Raw genomic sequence first — 22779 nt, 5'->3', positions numbered from 1 at the left:
AGGGTCTTGTTCTATGTGTGCCCTGGAAGGTGTGACTGGCATGTTCAGTCCACTTGTCCAGCCAGTTTGCCATACCCTAATCTCCTGCCTCAAGGACCCTGCCTTGCTAGTCTTGAGGTTCCTGAGTGAATGCATACAACTACCTGCTGGTCGTTGTGGTCAGTGCAGGGTGCAGCTCACCCTGGTCCTTTTCTGCTTTCCGAGTTTCAGAAGAATGTGCAGGAAAGACTGGGGGACCTGCCCCAGCATCCACAGCAGCCACCAGTGCTTACCAGTGCACTGAATGTGGGCAACATTGACCCCAGATCCCATTGGCCAGGATGCCAGGGCTTCCCCACTCTGCCCTGAGCATCTAGGAGGGAAAGGAGGGAAGGGTCACAGAGCAAGAGGACTCAGTGTCCCTGTTCTGTACAACCATGGTGCCACCAAGAGACCTTATGAACTCATCCTCCTCCTGGAATGAGAAGCACGCTCAGCTCAGCACAGCCCGTTTCTGTTCTGAATGCTGCACCCCTCAGTCGGGGGAAGAAAACTCTGCTGACCTCTACACACAGACAGAGCACCGGGTACCCTTGGGTGGGAGCCAGGATGCACCCTCTCAGTTGCAGATGTGCTGCCCATCTTGTGACCCAGGGTCTCCTTTTTGGGTCCTGCTGACCTTTTCTCCGCCAGCTCCACAGACAGATGCACTTTTCCTCTGCCTCACAAGGTGCCTGAATCCTCGATGGGCAGATGTGGATAGAAGCTCTGTTCATTTTGTCTTCAAGGAAGGTGAGCAGGAGGAGGTGAGTCTGCAGGCACCAGCTCTGTACCTATGGGTGAGGCCACACAGCCATGCCCAGTGCTCACCCCTGTGTGTAGACTGACTTCTGTTCCAAGGTACAACCAGCCTCAGGCCTAAAGCCTGAGCCTCTCCTGCCCTGTCTATGTCCAGGAGTCACCATGTTGGCTGCCTGTGTCCCTAGCCATCTGCTCTTTATCTCCCCGATACCCAGGTGTCATAAAAGGGTGGTCATGGAGCTAATTTGTACCCATGGCTGAGCAAGTCCAGACCCTGTCTACTTCCTCTGAATAACCAGATCACAGGACCTAGGAGGGGCTGGTGCAGCTTTTTATTGAGCAAGGTAGGGCTCAATACACCAACACAGGTGTGTTTGAGATGCACAGGAGAAAGAAGAAGAGTCAGCTCAAATGTGCCTACACTGCTCGGGGGAGACTGTGATGCTGGGGCACCAAGGGAAGCAAATGTGCTCCAGGATTTGGTCTCCATCACAGAGTTGGGGACCCTGCAGGAGAGGGCTGGGTCGAGGGCTTTGAGCACCATCTGGGGAGAAGCACAACCTCAGGCTCTGTGACAGCTGGCAGGAGTCACAGCAATGGAGTTCTCCCAAGGCCTTTCATAGACCAAAAGAGTGCAGTGTTTCTTCTGCAAAAGGAAGAGAGAGGTAATCTCTCTCTTCCTGCAAAAGGAAGAGAGGGGGCTCAGGAGAAAGGGAGGACAGCAGGCCATAAACATCAGAGAGGAGGAATAATGAAGGGTAGAGGAAGTCCCCTCATAGCACTGTCCTCAGCTTAGGGATCACAGGTTCTCATCCTCTATGTCCCCCACAAAGCATTCAGGCATTGCCCCAATCCCAGAGGCAGCATAGGCAATCACTACTCCAGAGCCTCCATCTGAGGCCCTGGCAACACGGAAAGGCACCCAGTGGAGATACTTTCCTTAGGACCCAGAGACAGTGAGTAGGCCGGGTGACTGTTATGAGAATTGGTGGCCAACTTAATGCCAGCTGGATTACATCAGCATGGCATTGAGCAAAGATGCTCCACCTGAAAAGTTGCCAGGATAAATAGGTGGAGAGGAAAGGAGATGTGGAGGGTTGAGGTGTTAAGGAGGCATTGTAGGTTCTCCTACAAGTTGCTGTCTGAGCTGTTGGTTCTCCTAGAGAGGCTTTGGTCCTCACATCAAGCATAGTTTTTTGGCTCTGGAGGGGAAGACATGTGCTGCTTGGTCTCTAGGATGAACTCATCACGCTGTTTTCTGGCATGTACCCGACTGTGCTTGTCGGAGGAGGAACTTGGGGCCTCCGTGTCGCTGAGGACAGCTGTGGTGCCTTTTAGGATAGCCCTGGTCTTTGTTGTGAGTGTGACTTCTCGGCTCCAGCGTAGAGCCCTCATCTCACTAGCACAGCTCCTTCATCCTGCTGGCATAGACTTTTTGGCTTCCACCGCTGACCCTTGGGTCTTCTTGGCACAGATCCATAAAAGAGACTGGCATGAGTCATTCTTATGGGCTTTGGACCTCCAGTTGGACTCGTGAGAGGCGTTGTCCTGAGCTCTGGGTTTTTATCTGGACTCATATGGGACATTGCCGTGGGGTTTAGGCTCTTGACTAAATAATCTATGTCTTTGGTGTTGCGGATAGATTTCCTGCATTTTCCTGTGTTAACTTCCTGTGATCATTATAAAAATATTATAAACTACATGTCCTAATCCTAGTTGTTCTCTGTATATAACCCCTGACTACAACAGTGACTCAACACCCAGATCTTGGCCTCCAGGAAACCACTTGTCAGGAGAGGCTGGAGGCTGAAAGCAGAGAGCATGGTCTTGCTCAGGCCAGTTTGGCTATGGGTGGGGCGAGACTGGGACTCTGCAGAGCCCTTTCCTTCCTCAGCAGCCCTGCTGCTGCCCTCCCATCTAGCAGGAGCACCCCTTAGTTGGCTGGCTCCATGTGAGGGTGCTGGGCATAATGGTATTCCAGAGAAGCAACTATTAATGGCAGTGGAAGATTTAAAAAAGCAATGAGAGAGAGAGAGAAAAAGAGAGAGAGAAGCCTCTTTCTGTCCCTTATATTGTATGCAGTCTACCGAGATCAGGGTGGTGCCAATCCAATCAGTGGATTGAATCTGCAATCACTCACCATTAATCCCAGCATTGTACACTCTAGATTCAGCCACTTTTGAGAAATACTGTGATCACATGAGGCTTTCAGGGAATGTCTAGACACAAACAATGAGGGCTTTCTCAGCTGTACTAATCCCTGTGCTGCAGCACAGGACTTATTAAAGCAAAGACTCACTTTAGTGTTTCTGAAAAACTGCTCATACTTTATTTTTCAGGTAATGTGGACCCCAAAAATTCTATAAATCTAATTGAGATGCTTTAAAAGTACTGAATAGTGTACACAGAGCAATAAATTAGCACTAATGAATTCTAGAGTCAAGTAGGCAATGAAGACCCATGGCAGAGGCGAGCACAAGCTGGCATTCGACAGTGGTGAATAGCAGGAGCAGTGACCAGCACCTGGCTGTGCCTACTGTTGGCATCCAGTGTTATCTGGCATCATCTGGTAACATCAGTACTGCAAGCAGGGTTGCATGTTGCTTATTCATGATCTGCATCTCAATCAAGCAAAGGAATCTTAGGCTGATTGGCAACACAAGACTCTGAGAGAAAGGCAAACTCTTAGTTGCAAGTATGTGGTATAATAAAAAAAAGTTAGAAACTTCCAACAGAAAATGGCACAAGGTGGATATTCCCATTCCAAAGGGAGGAATAGGGAAATAGACAGAAAGGGGACCAAAGCAAGGCCCAAATCCAGCAGGGCAAACATTTAATCCTGCAGGTCCTTGTCCAGCATCAGGCATATTGTAGTGCAATGTGAGCTCCAAACAGCTTCTGCAGCCCCACGCCCAAGACCTTATCAGTTGCAGCCCACACAGTCTCTTGGGCTGACTCTGCTCAGTGTCTGCATATCTTTTTAGCTGACATTTCCTGCTTCCATCATCTTCCACTTTCTAGAACCTGCACTGTGATTTTGACTTTATTTCCACAGCTTCATGCATGACATTTTCAGGGCTCTTGGCAAGACATGTTTCCCTGTGACACAGCTTTACCAAGCCTGTCAGGCCTTCAGAAATCTGGGTGGAAAAATACAAGACCCCATATTTCTTTTTTTTTTTTTAACTTTTTTTTTGTTTTAATCGATACCGGGGATCGAACTCACGACCGCCTGCTTGCAAAGCAGGTGCTTATGCCGCTGAGCTAAATCCCCAGCCCCCGACCCCATATTTCTCGCATTCTGCCTGGCTGAAAATCCATCACTGCCCAGATGACACCAAGATTGGCCAAGAACTTGAACAATATCTGTGTACTCTTGGGCCATGACTGCAGTACCTTCACATGTTTGGCTGGCTGGCCTCAGGGAAACACTTCCCTAGGAGACCTGAATGAGCAGGCATCCCAGGGAATCTCTTCTCACATGAAGAACTAAAAGTTTTATACACTTGAACCTATGACAATTTTTCAGAAACTCTCAGGGTATCTTTCTTCTTTTACCTTTAGAAAGTATTTGGTTTCTTTAAATGCTAAACTTTTCAGCAACCATGTTCTCCATTGACCAAACTTTCAGGAGTTTCCATTATGGTGAAACTAAATTTTCCAGATTGCTCAGCTCTGCCATTTGCTCTTGATTCTCACTAAAAGATCTGACTAAAAGCACACAGCAGTACCCATGCAACATCCTGAAAGTTGTGCTGTCTTGAACTTTCCTCCGCTGGATTAATTTGTTTCAGCACCCTCAAAGTCTCAGGGGCAGCTAGAATCATGTTTTCTGCCCAGTAGGTGCTTTGTCATGAATATTGGTCTAATTATTAATTAGTCTATGAAAACAGCTTCCTCACTGGTGTTCACAACACCACCAGCCCTGTGCCAACATCTTGTGTTTCGTATCCCACTGGACCCCACAGTTGCTCTTTGGTTAGAGCCCTGCTCTTAGGTTCCTGACTTTGCTGACAAGAACAGTGAGGCTGGGCATGGCTGAGAGCCTAATACCACGTCTGTGTCCCTTCTGACCCTCAGTGGCTATGGCCTGGCTTGGAGGGTATACCTTGTTCCTCTGACCTCCACTGCTGAACAAGGTCAGAGCCTTCAAATGAAAGCAGCAGGACTGTGAAACTGAATATTCATTTTGGTTCAATTTTAAGTAACTTAAGTATATGTAGTCACACATGGCTGATGACAACAGTGTTGGACATTATAGTTCAGAGTGGCCATTTAGAAACCATCTCCTCAATTTTCATTGTGCAAATGTTTAAAAGAAAATAGATGCCTTTCATAATCCACATATCCTTGTTTCGCAGAATTCTAATTTCTGTTGGCTGGTGTTAAGATACGAGGTTTAGGGAGGTGACCATCTCATGACAAGGACCTCGTAGATGGGGCAAGTGCCCTGACTCTTACTGTGTCTGTGGGGGAGTCTTTGGCCATGGAAAAACGTGGTAACAGATGGAACAGAGGAACAGGATTCATAAATGGTTTTGGGGGCATGGAGTTCAGAGTGTCTCCATCAGGAACATGAAGATTCTGTAGCTCCTGGACCTTAGGTCTCCTGTCTGGTCACCTGCAGGGAGCCCAGTTACTGCAGCAGGTGACCCTAAAGCCACCCTGGGCGGAGGCAGTGCTATGGCTTTGGCGCCAACTCTCCTAGTCCTGCCCCTGGGTGCCTGAGGAACCATTGCTCCACAGTGCCGCTGTCCTGGTGGATTTGGAGCAGCAATGCCAGGGCTCTGAGTCCTTCAGGACTCCTCTGTGGAGGCTCAGTGCAAAGGAAAGCTGCAGGATGGGGATTCTGCTCTCATCATCTGGGTCATGGAGGTGCAGGTCAGGAGTGTACAGCATCTGTTGCAACCCAGGTTTCCTGGATCACTTCCAGGTCAGCCCTATCCTCTCATTTGCTGTTCTTTGCTCTCTAATGCCAAAGGTGAGCTAGGAAACCAAAGGAGGCCTGTGTCTGCCTCCACCTCCCAGGCTTCCCCATGTGGCACCCCTGTCATTGTCCCCCTCACTCAGGGCCGGGCATGGAGGTCTCGCCACAGCCACAGGCCTTGTTCCCCATGTGTGCATGGATGCTATCCCCTTATGGGGGGTGGGGTGGTGGATGTGTGCTTCCTGAGGTAGGGCTGGTGACACACTGTGAGTGAAATCATCAGTGAGTTAAGTGCAAGGATGAGTGGAAGGGGGGAAGCACTCGCTGCATTTCTTCCCCAGTCCTCTCACTGCTACAGTCTCAGGAGCTCACTAATCCTGATCTGTTTCACTGAGAGTAGAGCAGACTTCACAGGAAGTGAAACAGAGCCTTTGGCTCACGTTCTGAGGGTTCAGAGACTCTCAGCTGGGCAGCCCCAGAGCCGTCTGCTCTTGACCCCTGCTTTACTTGCTGCTGGTCCTGGGTCCCTCCAAGTCCCTGCAGGGACCTTAGTGAGAGTCACTCTGGGAGCCAATCATCTCCATCAACCTCCTCGGGACAGGGACCCCAAGGAGGGGCCCCTTTCTTCTGCTGGAGCAGCTGTGCTTGTGTGGACACTGGTCACACTGCTTCCCATTGTGCAGGGTGTCACAACAGAGAGAAACACTGTAGTGGATGGGTGCCTCTGCCCAGGACAATTGTTGGCACCCAGAGCTGTGGGTGCAGAGGCTGAGAAAGGCAGGAACCTTCCTGCAGAGAGAGTCTCACCTTGGGGAATCAATGTAGATGAGACTTTTTTTTCCTGAGTTCATAATCTGGGACCAAGGTAGGACTGTGGGGAGACTTGCCTGATACATGTGAGGCCCAGGTCAACACAGCATCAAAAATGCCAGCACAAGCTGTCCATACAAGTCATCAGAACTACATCCCAGCTTACTTGGGAGCTGCAGACTCTGCACCTTGAGGTCAGGATTATGGGGCTCCATCTGCCAGAGGTGGTAGAGTGACCAGCACTGGGCTATACTTGGTGGGACTGGGCAGGCAGGTGGGGCTCAGGGACAGACAGGAGGGATGCCCAGGTCTGGCAGGCAGTGGATAAGCACCCTGCAAGTGTGGGTCTGAGCCCAGGGCAGAGGGGTCCCTGACATTGCTGCAGGGTATGCTGGGTGATGGGTTACACCTGTGTGAAGGCTGTCAGGCTCAGCATGGCCACAGCCCAACATGGCGCTGGACAGTGCCTCCCTTCAACTCTGACTTCTTTGTTCTTCTTGCAAACCTGAAAATTGAACTTCCCACTTTTTGTACATGCACCAACATTCCCCAACCAGCTGTCAAAATGTCACTCTGCATGCCTCTTCAAATTCCACCCCATGTGAAACTGAATAAAAGCTGGAGGCTTCTTTGTCTCAGAGGGATTTTGCACTCTGCTGCAGCTCTCCCATGCCACAATAAAGGCCTTTTTCTTTTTTCCTTTCTTTGCTCTTGCTTTCCTACTGCACTGAGGAAAAACCTGTAAGTTTTGGTGCTGAGTGGTTCTCGGGGCTACACCTGGTTTGAGTTCTCCCCTCATCAAGCCTCCTCTCTGCTTTCTCTCACTCCCATTTTTCCTCTTCTGTTATTCTGCTGCTGCCATTACTAGCCTCCTTCCAACACTGACCCTCCTCAGTTCTCACAGGTGAGCTACCTCTTGGTTCAGGGTTCCTGTCATGTAAATCATGGACTCACATCAGGATTTCCCTCATGTCCTTCTGGGACTACAGCCCTTTAGGGCTCACCCTTTGTTCCCCTAGTGCTGACTGGTGGGTGCAGGTTTTGGGGATCTACAGAGTATTTTTCTCCTGCATAATCCTGAGAGGGGTGATGACTCTCAAGGGCTTGTGGCTTGGCTTTTGTAGCCACTGGCTCTTCTCTATGTCACAGGTTACATCCTCAGTAACCTAGACAGCTTTTGCTATTGTAACAGCAGCCTGATATACAGTCATTTTTTGCTCTCAGGGCACAGGCATGTGGGGTGGCCCAGGTTCTTTTGGCCTGCTGCACACTGCCTCCTCCCCATGTCTCCAAGAGACTTCCTGCTCTCCTCCATCACCACCTTCTCTTCCCTCTCCATCACCCCTTCTCTTTCCTGTTCCTCCTCCACCCCACTGTTGCATTTTCCTGCCTGCCCCTCACACTTGATCTCTCTTTTCCCAGCTTCCACCATCCTGCACCCCCTCTTGCCTGCCACCACTTGCTGCCACTATCTCTGCCCCAGTCTCCTTCAAAATGTCACACACCCCAACCTCTCCTTCCTGTCCACCAGGTGACAGGCACTAAGTACTTGGTCCGTGTTCATGTCCTGTTTTTTACCTTTCTGACTTTTCCCATATCTCACATCCATTAGTCACTGCTGACCCATGTAATTGTGTCAAAGAGCTCAAATTAATTTGTCAAATTAATTGTGATTAATTCCTATGACTTCCTAATAACTGTCTTTGCTTTCACGGGTATAAAAGGTTTTATTCCTTTTGATTCTTCTTTTAAGAGATCTCTGTTAATTGACCTACAAAAAGGTTCTCACTAGTCTATACTTGCAAATATTAAAACTAAAAAAGAGTTATTATAATTCAAGTTTTCAAAAATATATTTGAATGCACTCTAATTGTGTGTTGTTTGTCTGTTAGGCTGTGTATGTTTCTATGTCCAATCTGCACAGATTGTCTATATAAGCTTCTTTGTCATATCCACGAGCAGCTATTTTTTATTTGAGCTCAACAATTTTTTCTTTTCCCACTTTTGAGTCATTTGTTCAAAATTTAATATGGTTTGCAAATCTAAAAGCATGCTTCCACCTGAGTTACCTGCTGGTCAACATGTTGCTGTAACTGGTTGTGTAAATTTGTTGTATACAGTCATTTATGTTTCATGACTTGAGGGTCTCTCGTTGTTAAAAAAATAATGTTAAATGTTGTGTTTGAGTTTTTCATAAGTCATTAAAAATTATTAAGATAATTAAACAAAATCCCTTGAGGTAGGGAGAGATTATTGGATAGGACTTCAATTGATGAATAAGAAAGTGGCTGCCTGGTAACAATTAACCATTTCTTGTTCATTGATCAGAGTCCCCAATGATCCCCAGGACCTTATGGGAGACATGCCATAAAGGTATAAAAATATATTATTGTAATATGTTCACATTGGTCATCATCAAAAAATAATACAATAATGTTTTTTATTTAAAGATGCTCTAATACAAAGATTTCTTATGGCTAAGACAATTCATTACTGCTGATCTTCTGGTATATTAAATATATTCATGCCTTTAAGTATACAAATCTTCTAAAATATAAAGTTGGGATTGTTTATGATGGTAGATCTTCTCTCAGATCCAGACATCTGCTTTTCTCCTGTGCTCCAACTACTTGTGGCAGGAGGTTCAGATCAAACCAACATGAGGTCACCAGTCAAATGATAATTTTTTTTTTGTCTTTTTCCTTTTTATCGGTACCAGGGATCGAACTCACAACTGCCTGCTCGCAAGGCAGGCGCTTATGCCGCTGAGCTAAATCTCCAGCCCCCGATAGTTTTTTTAAACAAAAAACTATGTAATGTATATGTTACATATGTGCCATTTTACTGAGAGATGCTTAGACATTGAACAGTCCAAACAATGTCACAAAATTTTTCAATGACATCATATTACAGGAAAATAAATTAGAATTCTTATTTATTAGATAGAGGTGGGGGTTATTTTATGTCAAAATGCAAATTCAAATTGTTATAAAGTGTCATAATTGTCATGCCCCAATATTATATTTGGTTTTGATTTCAAAATTTCTGTAAAAAATATACAACTGTTAACATTCTATAGGGATTTAAGTACTAGGACATCCATGATTGGTAGAAATATCAGTTAGTATTTTAGGTTCTAAGGTGCTTGTTATTCAGATAAGGTAATAATGTTAAGTTTGCTGCCTTATTACACTGTAATGTTATCAATCTTTTCTTCTGGATGTGCAACAACTGAGATTTGGAGACCAAAAACTAAAAAGATAAATGGGCTATGAGGACACCAATATTTTGGTTCTAGCCCTCTAGATCCTGGGTCACTGAAGACCCAGTATATAAGAGAACTTCTGCATCTCATAACCCTGTGAGTCTCTATCTTCTAATCAAGATTATAGGACCACAAAAAAGTGTGATACACTCTGTAGTGTGCCTAAGGAGAGTCACCAGGATAAAAATCTCCCAAACTTTCACAGAAAGCAACTTGGCCAAGCAATGGCCTGATGGCTGACACTGTCAAGAACTGAGAGGCTTTCTCCTTGGCTCCAAGAAAATCCGCAGGAGGCTGAACTGACCTTGATAGCAAGAGCTAATTTTAATTAACACAGTGTCATGGTTTATGTTTGTGTCCCCCAGGCCTCATGAGTTTGCATTGTTCATATGTGATGGTTCATTGTATAGTGCTTGGATTGATGGTGTCAGTGCTCCACCCACATAGGGGTGGAGCCAGGATGTGATGTAATGGCAGGAAGAAGGGGTGTTTCTCTTTGCTGGTTTGAGTTTGCTGCGGGTGGCCGCCATGAATTGCAACCCAGCCATGCCTGCCTGTCTTGGAGACAACTGGGTGTGGACTGAAACCTCCAAAAACTGTAAGAAATAAACCTTTCCTTTCCCAACTTTGGGCTTCAGGTATTTTGTCTCAGCAACGAGCATAAAGTAACTAAGACACACAGGTCTCAATTTAACTTGGTCTTAAACATCCAGCAAAAAATAAGGTTAAAATATATATTAAAATGTGTCATAAGTTAAATATAAAAAGGGGCTCCAATCTTGAACATCTGGCAGCTTCCATCTATCCCAGTAATTAACAACTGTTATGGGCAATTAAAAATAAGTTACAATAATATCTGCTTAAAAAATCCAAACTGCTGCTATTACTGACACAAAAAAGGGAACTTGCCCCACTATCGTCTCCCCCATGAGGCCTCCCCACACTACTTGTTACGTTTTTGCTCCTTGTCTATTTAAACTTCTCTCAAGATTTCTTCACTCCAGGTTGTGGGCCTTCACTATCAGAGAACTCTTTGTCCTGGCCGAGACCCCTGGCACCAGCTTCTACGTAGGTCCAACCCATCATCCAGATGACTACATCAGTCCCCAGCACTATGCCCCATTCAGCAAGAATTAGGTTAAGAGAGTTGTTGTCTCTAACAATCAAAAGATAGGAATTATGGGTTCTGCCCATGTGAAGCACTGCCAGGCTCAGCGTGGTGCTGGCCCAGCATGGCATTAGCCAGTGCCTCCCTTCAACATGGAATTCCGAGTTCTTACAAAACTGAAAATTGAACTTCCTGCTTTTCTCATGTGTGCCAGTATCCCCTGTCAACTGTCAAAATGTCACCCTGCCCACTGCTTCAAACTCCACTCCCTGTCAAACTGAATAAAAGCTCATGGTTTGTTTGGCTGCCCTGAGGGAATCTTGCATTCTACTGCAGCCCTCCCGTGCCCGCAATAAGGCCTTTTTCTTTTTCCTTTCTTTACTCTTACTTTTCTACTGTGCTGAGGAAAAACCTATCACCAGGCACCTGCCCTCCTGCAGCCTGGAGGCAGACAAGCACTCAGGGTTCATGCTAATAGCTGTCACCTGCACCTCTGTAGACCCACAGCAGGGACCTTGAAGTTCACAGGATGACCTTGAGGAGAAGGTGTGGAAGCAGGGATCCCGGCCCAGGTGCAGGGAGTGCTGGGTTCCCAGCTGGCAAGGCTGACCAGGAGGCAAGTCCCTGCTTCTTTCCCTTTGTCACAACCGAAAGAAATACATGACTGGGTACAGACAAGGCAAAGGCCCTGGAGTATAAACAGGACCACAGATGAGCACTGTTGTTGGCTGCAATGTTTGGAACCTCAGTTCATAATGAGGCTCCATCTGGGCAAATGTGCAGACCCCACACCATTGCTCAGGGCCATGTGACTTGCTTCCTTTTCTATTTGGAGCCCAAGCACTGTGCAGCCATTAGCTTGCCTGAATCTTGCATGCCCAGAGTTGGAATGAACTTCCTTTATGGCAGCAGTGCACATTGGGCATCTGCTCCTCAGAGCTCATGGACGTCTCACGTCTTGGCAGGAGCTAGGAAACCAGGCAACTTGCTGTGTCCTTGGGTGGAGATAAAAAGGGATCTGTCTCTGTTCTTTTCTCTGTGCTTGGGTTTCATTCTGGCACCTGGACACTGAGGATTCCTGGGCAGCTAGGATTTCAGGCAGGATGGGTGGGGACCCTGCAGGTCCAGGGCAGGGAACCCTCTAAGCCATGACCAGGAGATCACCATTCAAGGAGACCCCTGTCACTCTCGCTGCCCAGCAGCTCCTTCCATCAGCACAAGTGCCCAGCTCACTTCCTGTGTCCCCTGGCGAAGGGGAGAAGGAATAGTGGGGCAGGAGCAGAGGTCTTCTGGAGAAAGCATATCTAAGAGCAAGACTCAAGCAGTGGAACCAGAGAGGCAGAGACAGGAGGAGAGGGGGCAGGGAGGACCCCAGTGTCCGCTGTCCATAGAACCACAGGCACCTCCCATCTACTGCCCACCAGGCCCACTGTTTAGGCCTCCAGCTAGAAGTGCTCTTGCTCCTGATGGGAAGAATCCATTTGCTGTGGTGAACTCAGTGCATTGTCTGCGCCATCTACTTTTCTCTGACACATTTCTAGGGTATCTTATGATTCCGGTGCTCAGATACATTCCTGTGGGTCCCTATGGCCTGTGGATTGCACTAGAGACCTCAAGGAAGTCACAGTCCTCCAGAACAACATGAGCAAAGAGGATCTCTGGGCCCTGTGGAGTGAGGGCCTTGGTCCACAGGGAGTGGCTTTCTGGTCTGTGGATGGCACTCAGCTTCCCAGGCCAGGTGCCCTGCAGAGTGTGTGGCTGCTCTTGACCAGTCCTCTGGGGTCACTGCTGTCACCTGGGGGTCAGGGGGCCAGGCCCCAACAGCCAGCTTGCACTGCCCACCCAGCTAGCTGTCCAGCTTGGAGCCTTGGACTCTACTCATCATGTGGGGGGTCCAGCTCCCATGGCACAAGCACCGTAAGAGAGCCAAGTGGCCTCATGCCTGTTCTCCATGCTCTACCCTCCACTGCCTGCTGCCCTCTGTGCTGAGTCACTGTGCTGTCCACCCCCTGGGATGGCCCATCAGCCCACTTATTCATGGAGCACCATGTTTCAGCGCCCTGTTTATAGTCACAGAAGAACTTCCCAGTGAGCAGTGAAGCATGGCGCAGCCCAGCACTGCCCTGGGCCAGAACCTCTGCTGCTTGCTACAGAGGCACGCACTCCCCAAAGGCAGCAGTCAGTGCCCTACATCCTTCCTCCAGGTGGGGTGGTGGGGCCTCAGAGTCTGATTAATGGTAGGGCCAAGGAGCAGAGAGTGCCCTGATGGTAAGTGATGAGCTCTTGCATCCATTAGGGGTCAGGAAGTCATTACACAGCCAGGTTGGCTCTCCTTGGTCCCCTCCTCTGGAAGCCTTCCCTAGACCCTGCTGCCCTGCTGTTCAAATTCCAGCATCTAAAATCTTTTATGGAAAAGGAGACTCTGGTTTCTAATTTCCTAGCCTCAGGCACCCTGTTCCAGAATGAGAACATGGATGAAGACAGTGTGGTCCATGGTCCAGACTGGGCTGCGCCCTGCCACAACGTTTCTTCCATCGTCACTGATAGGGAGCCCAGCAGAGCCATGATGAGAACCGAGGAGCAGGACAGCACTGTCTCCCTGGGCTGTGGTCAGACTCAGGCCCTCCCATTGTGGTGGACACGGCGAATCATGAGAGCAAGGTAAACAAGCTTTATGAGCTGGTGGACGACACCACACCAGTGTGGATGGAGGTTTTGCTGGTTCTCAGGGTTAGGGTGAGGGGCGATCCCAGGCAACACCTTACTACCTTATCATTAGGTCTGATAGCTATTTCTGGGTAATGGGCCAAATATTTTGCCAAGCAGGATGTAAAGGGAGTGAGAACCAGGGATTTGTGGTTGCATGCATTAGCCAGAGGTACAGAGAATATACTGGGTCAAAAAGAGTTCACATGTACAGAACAAAATGGAAATCTGGTTACAAAATGGAGCTACATTTGCCATCACACTCCATGGCACCGGCCTCCCAGCTTCACACCTCTGCTGCATGCTGTCGTTACCCTAAAGCCTCAGGGAAAGCATGCAGTGAAGACCAAGGCTGCTTTGTGCTCTCCAAAGAGATGCTCAGCTTGCTGCTCTGCTGCTGGCCTGGGCTCTGGGTGTTGATTTGTTTTATTATTTCATTTGTCTTAAAGTGATGCCCTTTTCAGCTGCACCATTTGGATGGTCCTTTTCAGCACTTCAGGTGAGGAGGAAATGGCAGACACGAGCCCACCCATGTCTACTGCCCGCACCCTGACAGTCGCCCCACCCTGGCCTCCTTCTCCAATTGGGCCTTGGTCAACAGCTGCTGCCCCTGCAACCCTGCACAGAGCTGCTTCACACCAGGATGCCCTGCCTAAAGCTTGCATGGAGGTCAAATGCAGGGGCTGTGTCCAGCACAACAGTGTCCCACCAAACCATCGCATGACCATGGCAGCCTTCATGCACTAGTGAGCTCCTTCCAGTGACAGTCCCTGGTCTTTCTGATGCCTCTACTGTGCCTCCTTCCCAGGATGCCATGGTGCTGATGCACAGAATACAGCTTTTATATTGGCTTTCTGCACCTCATGATGAAACTTAAGTTCCCTCCAAGTCCCCCTGAGTTCGAAGTTCATTTCCTTTTGCACTGAACAAGGCCCCACTGTCTGTATGCGCTTGGTGACCTGCACCCTGACTGAAGGGCATGCTAGCTGCTGGCCATTTTGGGTGAAGCTCTGGACACAAAGATCTACGTGAAAGTAAGTTTAAGGTCCTTTCAGGAAATGACAAGGAACCAGATTGCTGGTTCCTTGCTTAGGGTGAGGATTTGCTTCACGGTTTAGAGCCCATCAAACTCCTTGCACAGCTGCCCCTCCGTTTCCCTCCCCAGCATGGTTGAGTTTCCACTGTTCTACATCCTCTCCAGCAAAGGAAGTATCAGCATCTGGAGTACTGTGGGGGCTCAGCTTCTGTATCCTGGTGATGGTGGGCAATGAAGCGATGGTGTTCCCAGGAGCTCACCTCAGCCTGCTTCCCTGACCTAAGCCTTCTTAGCTGAGGTGTCTGTTAAGGTCTGCACCTCATTGTTTAACTGAGTTTGTTTCCCTCACATTCAGTTTGAAGGGGTCTGTTTTGAGTACTGGGCCTTTGGAAGGTGTGCATTTTGCAAACATTTCCCCCTCTGTGTCTTGTCTCCCAGGTCTCTTGATCTTGTATTCTGAAAAGAAAAAGTTTGTCATTTGATTGTGGCCTCGCTCCTGGGATCTGGCTTTCTGGGACCAGGCCTTCAGGCTGTACCTAAGACATCCGTGCCACCCTCAGCTTGTACAGCTGGCCACCTGTTGCCTTTCTAGGAGCTGCAGAGCTCTGCAGGTCTCATTGGGCCAGGGCCTGATTCTAACCTTGCTGTGTAAAGGGAGTTAAACCTGGGTCTGGACTCCTCTTCCAGTAAATGGACATCTGGCTGTCCCACCCCAGGTGTGGAAAGGCTGTCCCTGCTGTGGAGTGGCCTCTGCTCCTCTGCACAGACCTGCTGACCTGGCTGTGTGGATCAGAGGTTCATTTCTTTCTTCCCCATCTGTCTATTCTCATTGCCCTCTTCTTATGACTTTGCCCCACGTGGATGGAAGGGACATTCCCACCTTGTGCCTGTTCCCATAGGGAAGCTTCTCGTTTGTGCCCAAAGAGAGGGCTGTGCCTGCGGGTGTCTGCAGATGTCCTGCAGGGTAACAATCTTCACTCAGCTCCCATGTAATTTGCCATGAGGTGCTGCTGTGGAAGGTGCTGTGCTTTCTCACATGCTCCTTCTGTGTCTATGGCTATGATCACTTGAGTTTCTTGAGTGGTTGATGTGATGGTTTATGCTGATTTTCAGACATTGAAGTAGCCTTTTACCCCTATGAGAAAGACCACCTGGTTTACAGGGTTATATCATCTGATTCCTCAGATTTTGCTTTCTCGTTCTTAGTAAAATGTCCATATACAATAGATGCTGCCAGGCTGTGCGTGTCCTAGCAGGAAATCGTCCCCATGGAGATGCAGCCGCAAACCTATGGGCACCGAGAGGACTCAGTCAACAGCACGGGCTCTTTAGCAATGAAGCATAGAGGCAGCCCATGATCTGCAGCTCTGGGGCTCATGGCACACCAGGATTGGACACAGGGTCAGACATGACCACTCACGAACCCACAAGACCTCCTGAAAGCATGCAGCCTCCTAGCCGTGGCACCAGGCCCTGCTGTGCTGCTAGCAGGACACAGTCTGGTGATGTCAGCTGTTTTCACCAGCTCCAGGTGTTCAGCATGCTGGAGGAGTGCAGAGTTCTCTGCACGTCACCAGCTGCCTAAGCTTCTGAGCAGATGGCCAACGTGGCTTTGAAGCCATGTGACCAGGCTCTGACTTCTCTCCCCTGTGAGATCCTGGACCATTCATCCTAACGCAGGACCATTTCATCCACACTGGGAATCTGACCTGCAGCACAGGAAACTTGCTGGGGATCTCAGCTGAGGCCTCAGAGTAACTTGCTGCAGCTTCTACCCCAGGCTGCTGGACTCTCATGCCAAAGTCCGACGACTCCTATCCTATGCTGCTGCTGCTTCTTATGGACCCCTCCCCCTGCCCCAGCTGAGTCCACAGTAGATCAGCTGCTGATGGACATCACTCTGCCACTCCCAATGCAGTTTTTCTGAGTGCCGGTTAAGGGCCCAGGGTCCTGACAAAGCCGGCCACCTTCGCCCTAGAGTCACTGTCCCCGGATCACTGTCAAACAGAAAGAATGGGGTTGGAGGAGAAAGGGTACAGCTCTCTGTCCCCAATCCTTTCTCTCCTCCCAGCAGAACCCCCATGCTTCCCTGACCTAGAATGTTGTCAGCTAGCCCCAAATTCCCTTCCTGAAGCTGGGACTCGGCCACCACCATGTGGGGCCTTGGGACTGGAATGGAGACAGTTCCCATGGACACCTGCCCTGCTGGTCACCAACCCCCAGATCCCAAAGATAGTGTACACATTCACACACAGTCAGTATAAAGCACCTCATTAAGGACTGTCCTGTATCATGAAATGACATTTGATATACAGGTTAAATGAACATTTTGTTAACATGATCTCTCCTGTTCCTTTCACTTTCCTGATGTGTCTACTGGAAGTTTACAGATATACTCAGTTGGTGTCCCAGCTTTTTATAAACCCCACAAGGTGTCACCTCCAGACTCAGCCACCTCTGCCATCTCTGACCTGGACACCTGGCTGGGAGTAGTACTTGGTACTGATTGACTGATTCCAAGTCCTTAAGGAGAACCCCTGTCCTTTCCCAAGTAAAGAGGAGCCACTCCTCCTTGACAGAGCTGGGACAGGGCAGGACCTGGGCTTCCTGGAACCTCTGGAGTCACTTTACTCCTCCTGGGAGTCCTCACCCTTGACCCTGATGCCCCTGACCTCAGAGCCCCCTGGAAAGCCAAGATTGCTCTGTCTCCTTCCTGTAGAAATAGAGTCCTGAGTCACAGGATTTAGGGACCAGAGAATTGTGGAGAACACGGAGACCTGAGCCTGGGGAGCTCAGGAGGGGCACAAGCGAAGAGGTCAGGAAAGCAGGAGTCAGGAGGACAGAGGAGGAGGAGGGAAGAGGCCCCAGCCTGGAGGAGAGAGGGACAGAGGAGAGATGGCCAGCACTGGAGAGGACAGCAGGAAGTGGGGCACCAGGAAAGGAGGGGCTGGGCTTGGAGGCAGGGAGGGTGGGACGGGATGGGTGGAGTCTCACAGTATATATCAAGGGCTGCCCTGGCAGGCACCATGGCCTCTGAATTGCTGCCCTCTGTGTTGTGCAGCTCCAGCGTGGTGTCCTGCAGTCATGGCCTCATCCCTGCATGTACCTGTGCTGCTCCTGGCTGCCCTGGCCATGACCCCCACAGCCTTAAAGTCCTACCTAGCTGGCGGCCTGCAAGATACAGACAGTAACGCTGAAGATGTGCAGCAGGCAGTGGAATTCGCCCTCCAGGAGTACAACAGTAACAACAGTGACCCATACCTCAGCCGCTTGGTGCGGGTGGTGCGTGCCCGTCAGCAGGTGAGTGTCCATGGGGGCTGAGGAGTGTTGTTTGGGGGGTGCTGCCCTCCTGCTCACCTGCTGCTCCCCTCTCTGTCTCTGGCCTGTCCCCACCCCAGGTGCTCTGCCTGCTCTGCTACCCTGGCCAGGTCAAAAGAGCCCCACAGAGATGGACTCCCTATGCCTCTCACCCAAGCCCAGTCCCTAGTGTTGCTCTGTCCCCTCAGTTTGCACTGAGTCTCTGAGTTACTGGATTGGGTCCTGGCAGATACAGCTGGTGACATCTGTGCCTAGACCAGGTTCCAGCCCTAGATGACAGAGGCACCAGGTGCCAGGCCAGGGTCAGGGTCTCCTGCTAATGCTGACAAACACCTTCTGGACTGGGATGGGTATGAACTGTGAACCAAGTGACCACACAGCAAGGACAGGGACCCTACACCTGTTTCCTCCTCTCCTGACCTCTACTCCTTGTCCTTCAGTTCCCAGCTCTGTCAGGACCTCAGATCTGCAGAGGAGGTACAGCAGGAACATAGGGTGTCTTGGGCACTGTGCCCATCACTCCCGGGGTGGCCATTCCCTGTGTGGGCCCTCCTCTCCACATAGTGTGGGGAGCTGTGTGTGGAGTGCATGGGTTCTCCTGGGTCTTAGAATGCACACTGCAGTGGACACTGCTCACTCTCAAGGACCTGTCATCTGCGCCCAGGATCCAGCTGACCTCACCAAGCCACACTCACACACTGTCACCAGCATAGCCTCACACAATGTGGTCGCTGTCCATTGAGGACACTCCCACAGGCCCTGCAGCCCATACTGACTCAGCCTTCTATCTGCTGGAGCGGCTGCTCTGTGCTCATTACCTCGGCCTGTCAGGGTCTACCCAGCTGGGCAAACAGTCCTGATCCATAAAGCATGTTCCAGGGAAAGATGAGATCATATTGTGTAGTGAACTCTTGAAGGCCATAACACAGTCCAGGGGGGCTCCACACTGAGCCCCAAGGGTCCTTTGGGCTGTTAGGTGCACCCTGCTGCTGAGCCAGGGAAGAGGACCCCCAGCTTCCTGGTCCTCCTGTGGGGGACCAGGTCTCTGAGGGACCAGCTCTGCTTGGTCCTCAGGTTGCAGCTCCCCTGGAATAGTGTCCAATGTGCCCTGTTGGGCACAAAGCCTGCTGGAGCTGGAGCCACCCCGCCTCCTAGACAGGAAGTGCCGGTTCAGTGCCTTGGCCCTTCCTTGAGTCGGCCTCCCTTCGTAAGGCCCAGATCAGAGGGTCCGGCCCTGGGTCCTACCTGCCCACTCTGCTTCTGTCTTGTTTAGGTGCATGAGACCCCTCTTTGTAACTCCTTGGAAGGGAGTGAGGTGAACACAGAGCAGGACTGATTGGCAGGAAGATGGGAGCAGTGTAGGCTGGGGTGGGTTTGGCCTGAGCCCTGGTGAGCACAGTGGGTCCAGTGCAGCTGGTAACTGCACGGTGAGGTGGACAGAGCACTGAGAGAGTCCCAACTTTCTACACTAGGTGGTGGCTGGCATAAACTATTATTTGGACTTGGAGATCGGCAGGACCACATGTGCAAAGGACAAGTCCACCCAGGATGACTGTTCCTTCAGTGGGGAGTCGGTATGAGCTTGAAGTAGGCAGAAACAGCATACACAGGAGGAGATTGTGTGTGTGGTGTGGTGGTCAGGAGTAGATACCCTCAGGGGTAGGATGCATGTAATGTGTGTACCTGCACATCTGTTCACCTGTGGGGTACCAGAGCTGAGCTGTGCACACAGGACTAATTGTAGTGCTGCGTGGGACCCTGGAAGGTGGGGTGCTAGGAGGAGATCCTTGCCTTTGGGGTGCTCCTGCTGGGTGGGCAGGGCTGGTGAGGAGGGAGAGGGTACTGCAGAGTCCCCGCCTCACTCTGCCCAGAGCCAGGCTGACCAGGTCAGGCCTGAGAGGAATGAGACCTCATGCTGCCCTCAGCCTCCAGACTTTCCTGACAGCCGGCTCCCTGGAGGCCACACTCTGGGTGTTGAGTCCCTGTTACCCTGCCCACCCCACCTATCTCAGGGTCTCCAGGCCTGGTTCATCCCTTGTGCCTCTCAGGGCTGCCCTGGGCTGAGGTGAACGTGCTGGGGTGGTGAGCCCCTGCCCTCCCCAACACCCACTGGGCTCCTGGCCCTGCCTGGCTGCTCCCTGCAGGTCATGGGGGTTGGGGACTTGGGATCCCTGAGCTGGGGACAGGGCTATGCAGAGACAGCCCCTCAGCCACTCCTCCTCTCTGGTGTTCATGGCCAGGCCCCCTTCCTCTCTCCTGAAGCTGCATTCACCCTCCCTCTCTCTTCTTTCAACAGACACAGCTCTGCTCCTTCGTGGTCTACTTCAGGCCCTGGGAGGACTACAAGGACCTGACAAGCTCCAGCTGTCACAGTGCCTGAGGTTGTGCTTTGGCCAGGCCACAACAACCACCCCTCATCAGAGTTTCCTGCCTGTCCCCAACTCTGCAATGGAGCCCAGCCCTGGTGCAGTCTCTTTGGTGCCTCAGCACCCGGGCTCCAGGGCAGCAGGGACACTCACGCGCTGTCCCTTCTTCCCTTTTCCTGTGCTTCTCAATTGCACCTTGGGGACATATCTGGCCACCCTGCCTTGCTCAATAAAAACTTGCACCAGCTCCCTTTGTGGCATAGTCTCAAGGGTTGGGGACGCTGTCCTCACAACTCGGTGCTGTGTGACTGTCACAGGGTCCTTCTGGGCACTGTCACTCACCTGAGGTGAGGTCAAGTGAGGGTCACTGAGGCCCTGCATTCTGTCACCATCACCATTTCCTGTGGGGTCCTCCCTCCTTCCAACTCCCTCCATCTGCCTGCAGGGCCCTGGCTGTGACCTGGGGACCAGGCTTGGAGAAAGTGACTCACTTAGCCAGCCAGTGTACCCATTGTACTCCAGCCTCAGTGACCATCTGAGCAGGGACACTGGCCCAGGTCTGCCTCAGCTACCAGTGGCTCATGGCAGGGTTTTATTTGACTGAAGGCTGAGAGTCCCTAATGCAAAGATCTTGAGACCAGAGTACTCCAGGTCTCAGAGATCTATGGGATTGTGGGAAATCTTCACATACATGATGAGATTTCCTGGGGATGGGACCCATGTGTGAATACCTTGTTCACATAGCCTGACATGATTGCTACAGTATGATTTACTGCAAAAGAAAGCTTGAATTGGAAAGTTAGAGGGAAGACAGCAAAGGGTACAGCTTAAGTGGCTGGAGGGATCACTGTGAAATGGGGTTCAGGCTGACTCTATACAGGCAGGGGATCGCTGTCAAGCTGGTGGGCTGGATCTCGGTGGTCAGTGTCTTATCATCTCAGTCATAGTTCTGGGATCTCAAGGGCTGAAGATGGTTTCTTTCTCAGAAGAGGATTCTGAGTCCCTGGAGTCTTAGACATCTGGGGCTCGCCCTTCCTTAGAACCCAGATGATCAGAGGTGCAGGATAAAATACAAATCACACAGGAGGACTGGAAAAAGTACACTGCTTTGTAGAACATCCTGGTGAGTCCCCAGCATGGTAAACAGTGTTACCATGGGCCCCCAAAACGCTGCCCATCCTAGATGAATGAAAACATTGTTCCACCAAAAAGCTTGTAAATGAATGTTCATACCAGGAAAACCCAAAACAAGGAAAGGAAAAGAAACCATCTAAATAGTCATCCATTCATGACTGAATAAGCAATACAATGCAATATTATTTGGCAATTATTTAAAGCTGACACACTGACACTGGTATAAGTTGGACAAATCTCAAAATCTCAAAAATATGCCATGTATGAGGTAAATCAGAAACAGAAGAGTTCAGTGTCTCATCTCATTCTCTTGAAACGTCCAGGAAGGCAAACTTTGGGGCAAACAGGAAGGTTAGGTGGTGGATTATTTGTTCCCAGACTGGCTCAGCAGGTGGGGAGTGATTGCTGATTCCTTTGTACCATGAAAATGGTCTAGGGGCTGAGGATTTAGCTCAGTGGTGTAAGTGCCTGCCTGGCAAGCACCAGGTTATAAGTTCAACCCCTAATACCAAAAAAAGAAAAGAAAATGGCCTAAATGAGATTGTAGAGATACTTGCATGATATTGTGAGTATGCTAAGAACCTCTGTGTTATAAATCTTAAATGGAAACTTTGTCTGATGTGGATGTTTTTTCTCCAAAAATCTGTTAAAAAATGATCACTGAATCTACAGTTTTTGCCCAAGAAATTTTTACCTTCTCTTTTCTTTTCTATCACTAATAATTTCCAGTCATGTTTCCAAAGTTATAAAGTTATAAAGTTCCAGTCATGTCAACAAAGTTATAAAAGCAACTTACTCTAATTTCTACCAGTTGCATAATTGCCCCAAATTTGATCAGATATTTACTACCCAGCCACTGCTATCTTATTTTCAGGAATAACTAAAGTGCTTGAGAAACTCTCATTGAAATCACAAGTACTGAGGAATTTAAATTCAGAGAAATCACGCTCCCAAGTAAAATTCTCAGTTTGCAAACTATTCTTGCTCTATCCCTACCCTTACTGGACTCTGAGTAGGGTCTATGTAACACTGCTGAACAACACATGGTCTTTGTAGTTATGGTCTTGCATTATTAGGGAAATATTCATTATATTCAGTACACTTCAGTCAAGTAAGGGTGTTACACGTATCCAAAAGTTTCTCATTTAGCAGCCTGAAGCATAGTTTGGGCTTTAAAGTAAGTTCATATCATCTAGAATGTTTAGATCACATGCTTCAAATGCATCTTAAATAAAAGAGCTGAACTGATGATATCTGGTCTCCACTGTCTCAGTACAAGTCCTGGAGGACAGATTTGCTAACAGTTGATTGACTTTGGGTGGAGAAATA

The 22779-nt window shown here is 49.6% G+C and overlaps 1 protein-coding gene across 1 annotated transcript; it reads left to right on the top strand.

Moving 5' to 3' along the window:
- The first annotated feature begins 17650 nt into the window (after positions 1-17650).
- Positions 17651-20563, top strand: LOC100721551 (cystatin-C-like). The gene is made up of 3 exons (XM_003476365.2): positions 17651-17932; positions 19423-19524; positions 20247-20563. The coding sequence occupies exons 1-3, from the start codon at positions 17717-17719 to the stop codon at positions 20328-20330; spliced, it is 402 nt and encodes a 133-aa protein (XP_003476413.1). The 5' UTR covers positions 17651-17716; the 3' UTR covers positions 20331-20563.
- The last annotated feature ends 2216 nt before the right edge of the window (positions 20564-22779 follow it).

This window comes from Cavia porcellus, unplaced genomic scaffold, assembly GCF_034190915.1.
Source record: "Cavia porcellus strain 051 isolate PalLab524CR breed Dunkin Hartley unplaced genomic scaffold, mCavPor4.1 scaffold_5, whole genome shotgun sequence".
NCBI lineage: Eukaryota > Metazoa > Chordata > Mammalia > Rodentia > Caviidae > Cavia > Cavia porcellus.
The sequence above is the reverse complement of the archived record's forward strand: the minus strand, read 5'-3'. Positions and strand labels throughout refer to the sequence as shown.

Coding starts and splice junctions, on each gene's coding strand:
- LOC100721551 (XM_003476365.2), top strand. CDS start 17,717: ATGGCCTCATCCCTGCATGTACCTGTGCTGCTCCTGGCTGCCCTGGCC. Junction 17,933..19,422: donor TGGTGCGTGCCCGTCAGCAG/GTGAGTGTCCAT, acceptor TTTCTACACTAG/GTGGTGGCTGGCATAAACTA. Junction 19,525..20,246: donor GTTCCTTCAGTGGGGAGTCG/GTATGAGCTTGA, acceptor TTCTTTCAACAG/ACACAGCTCTGCTCCTTCGT.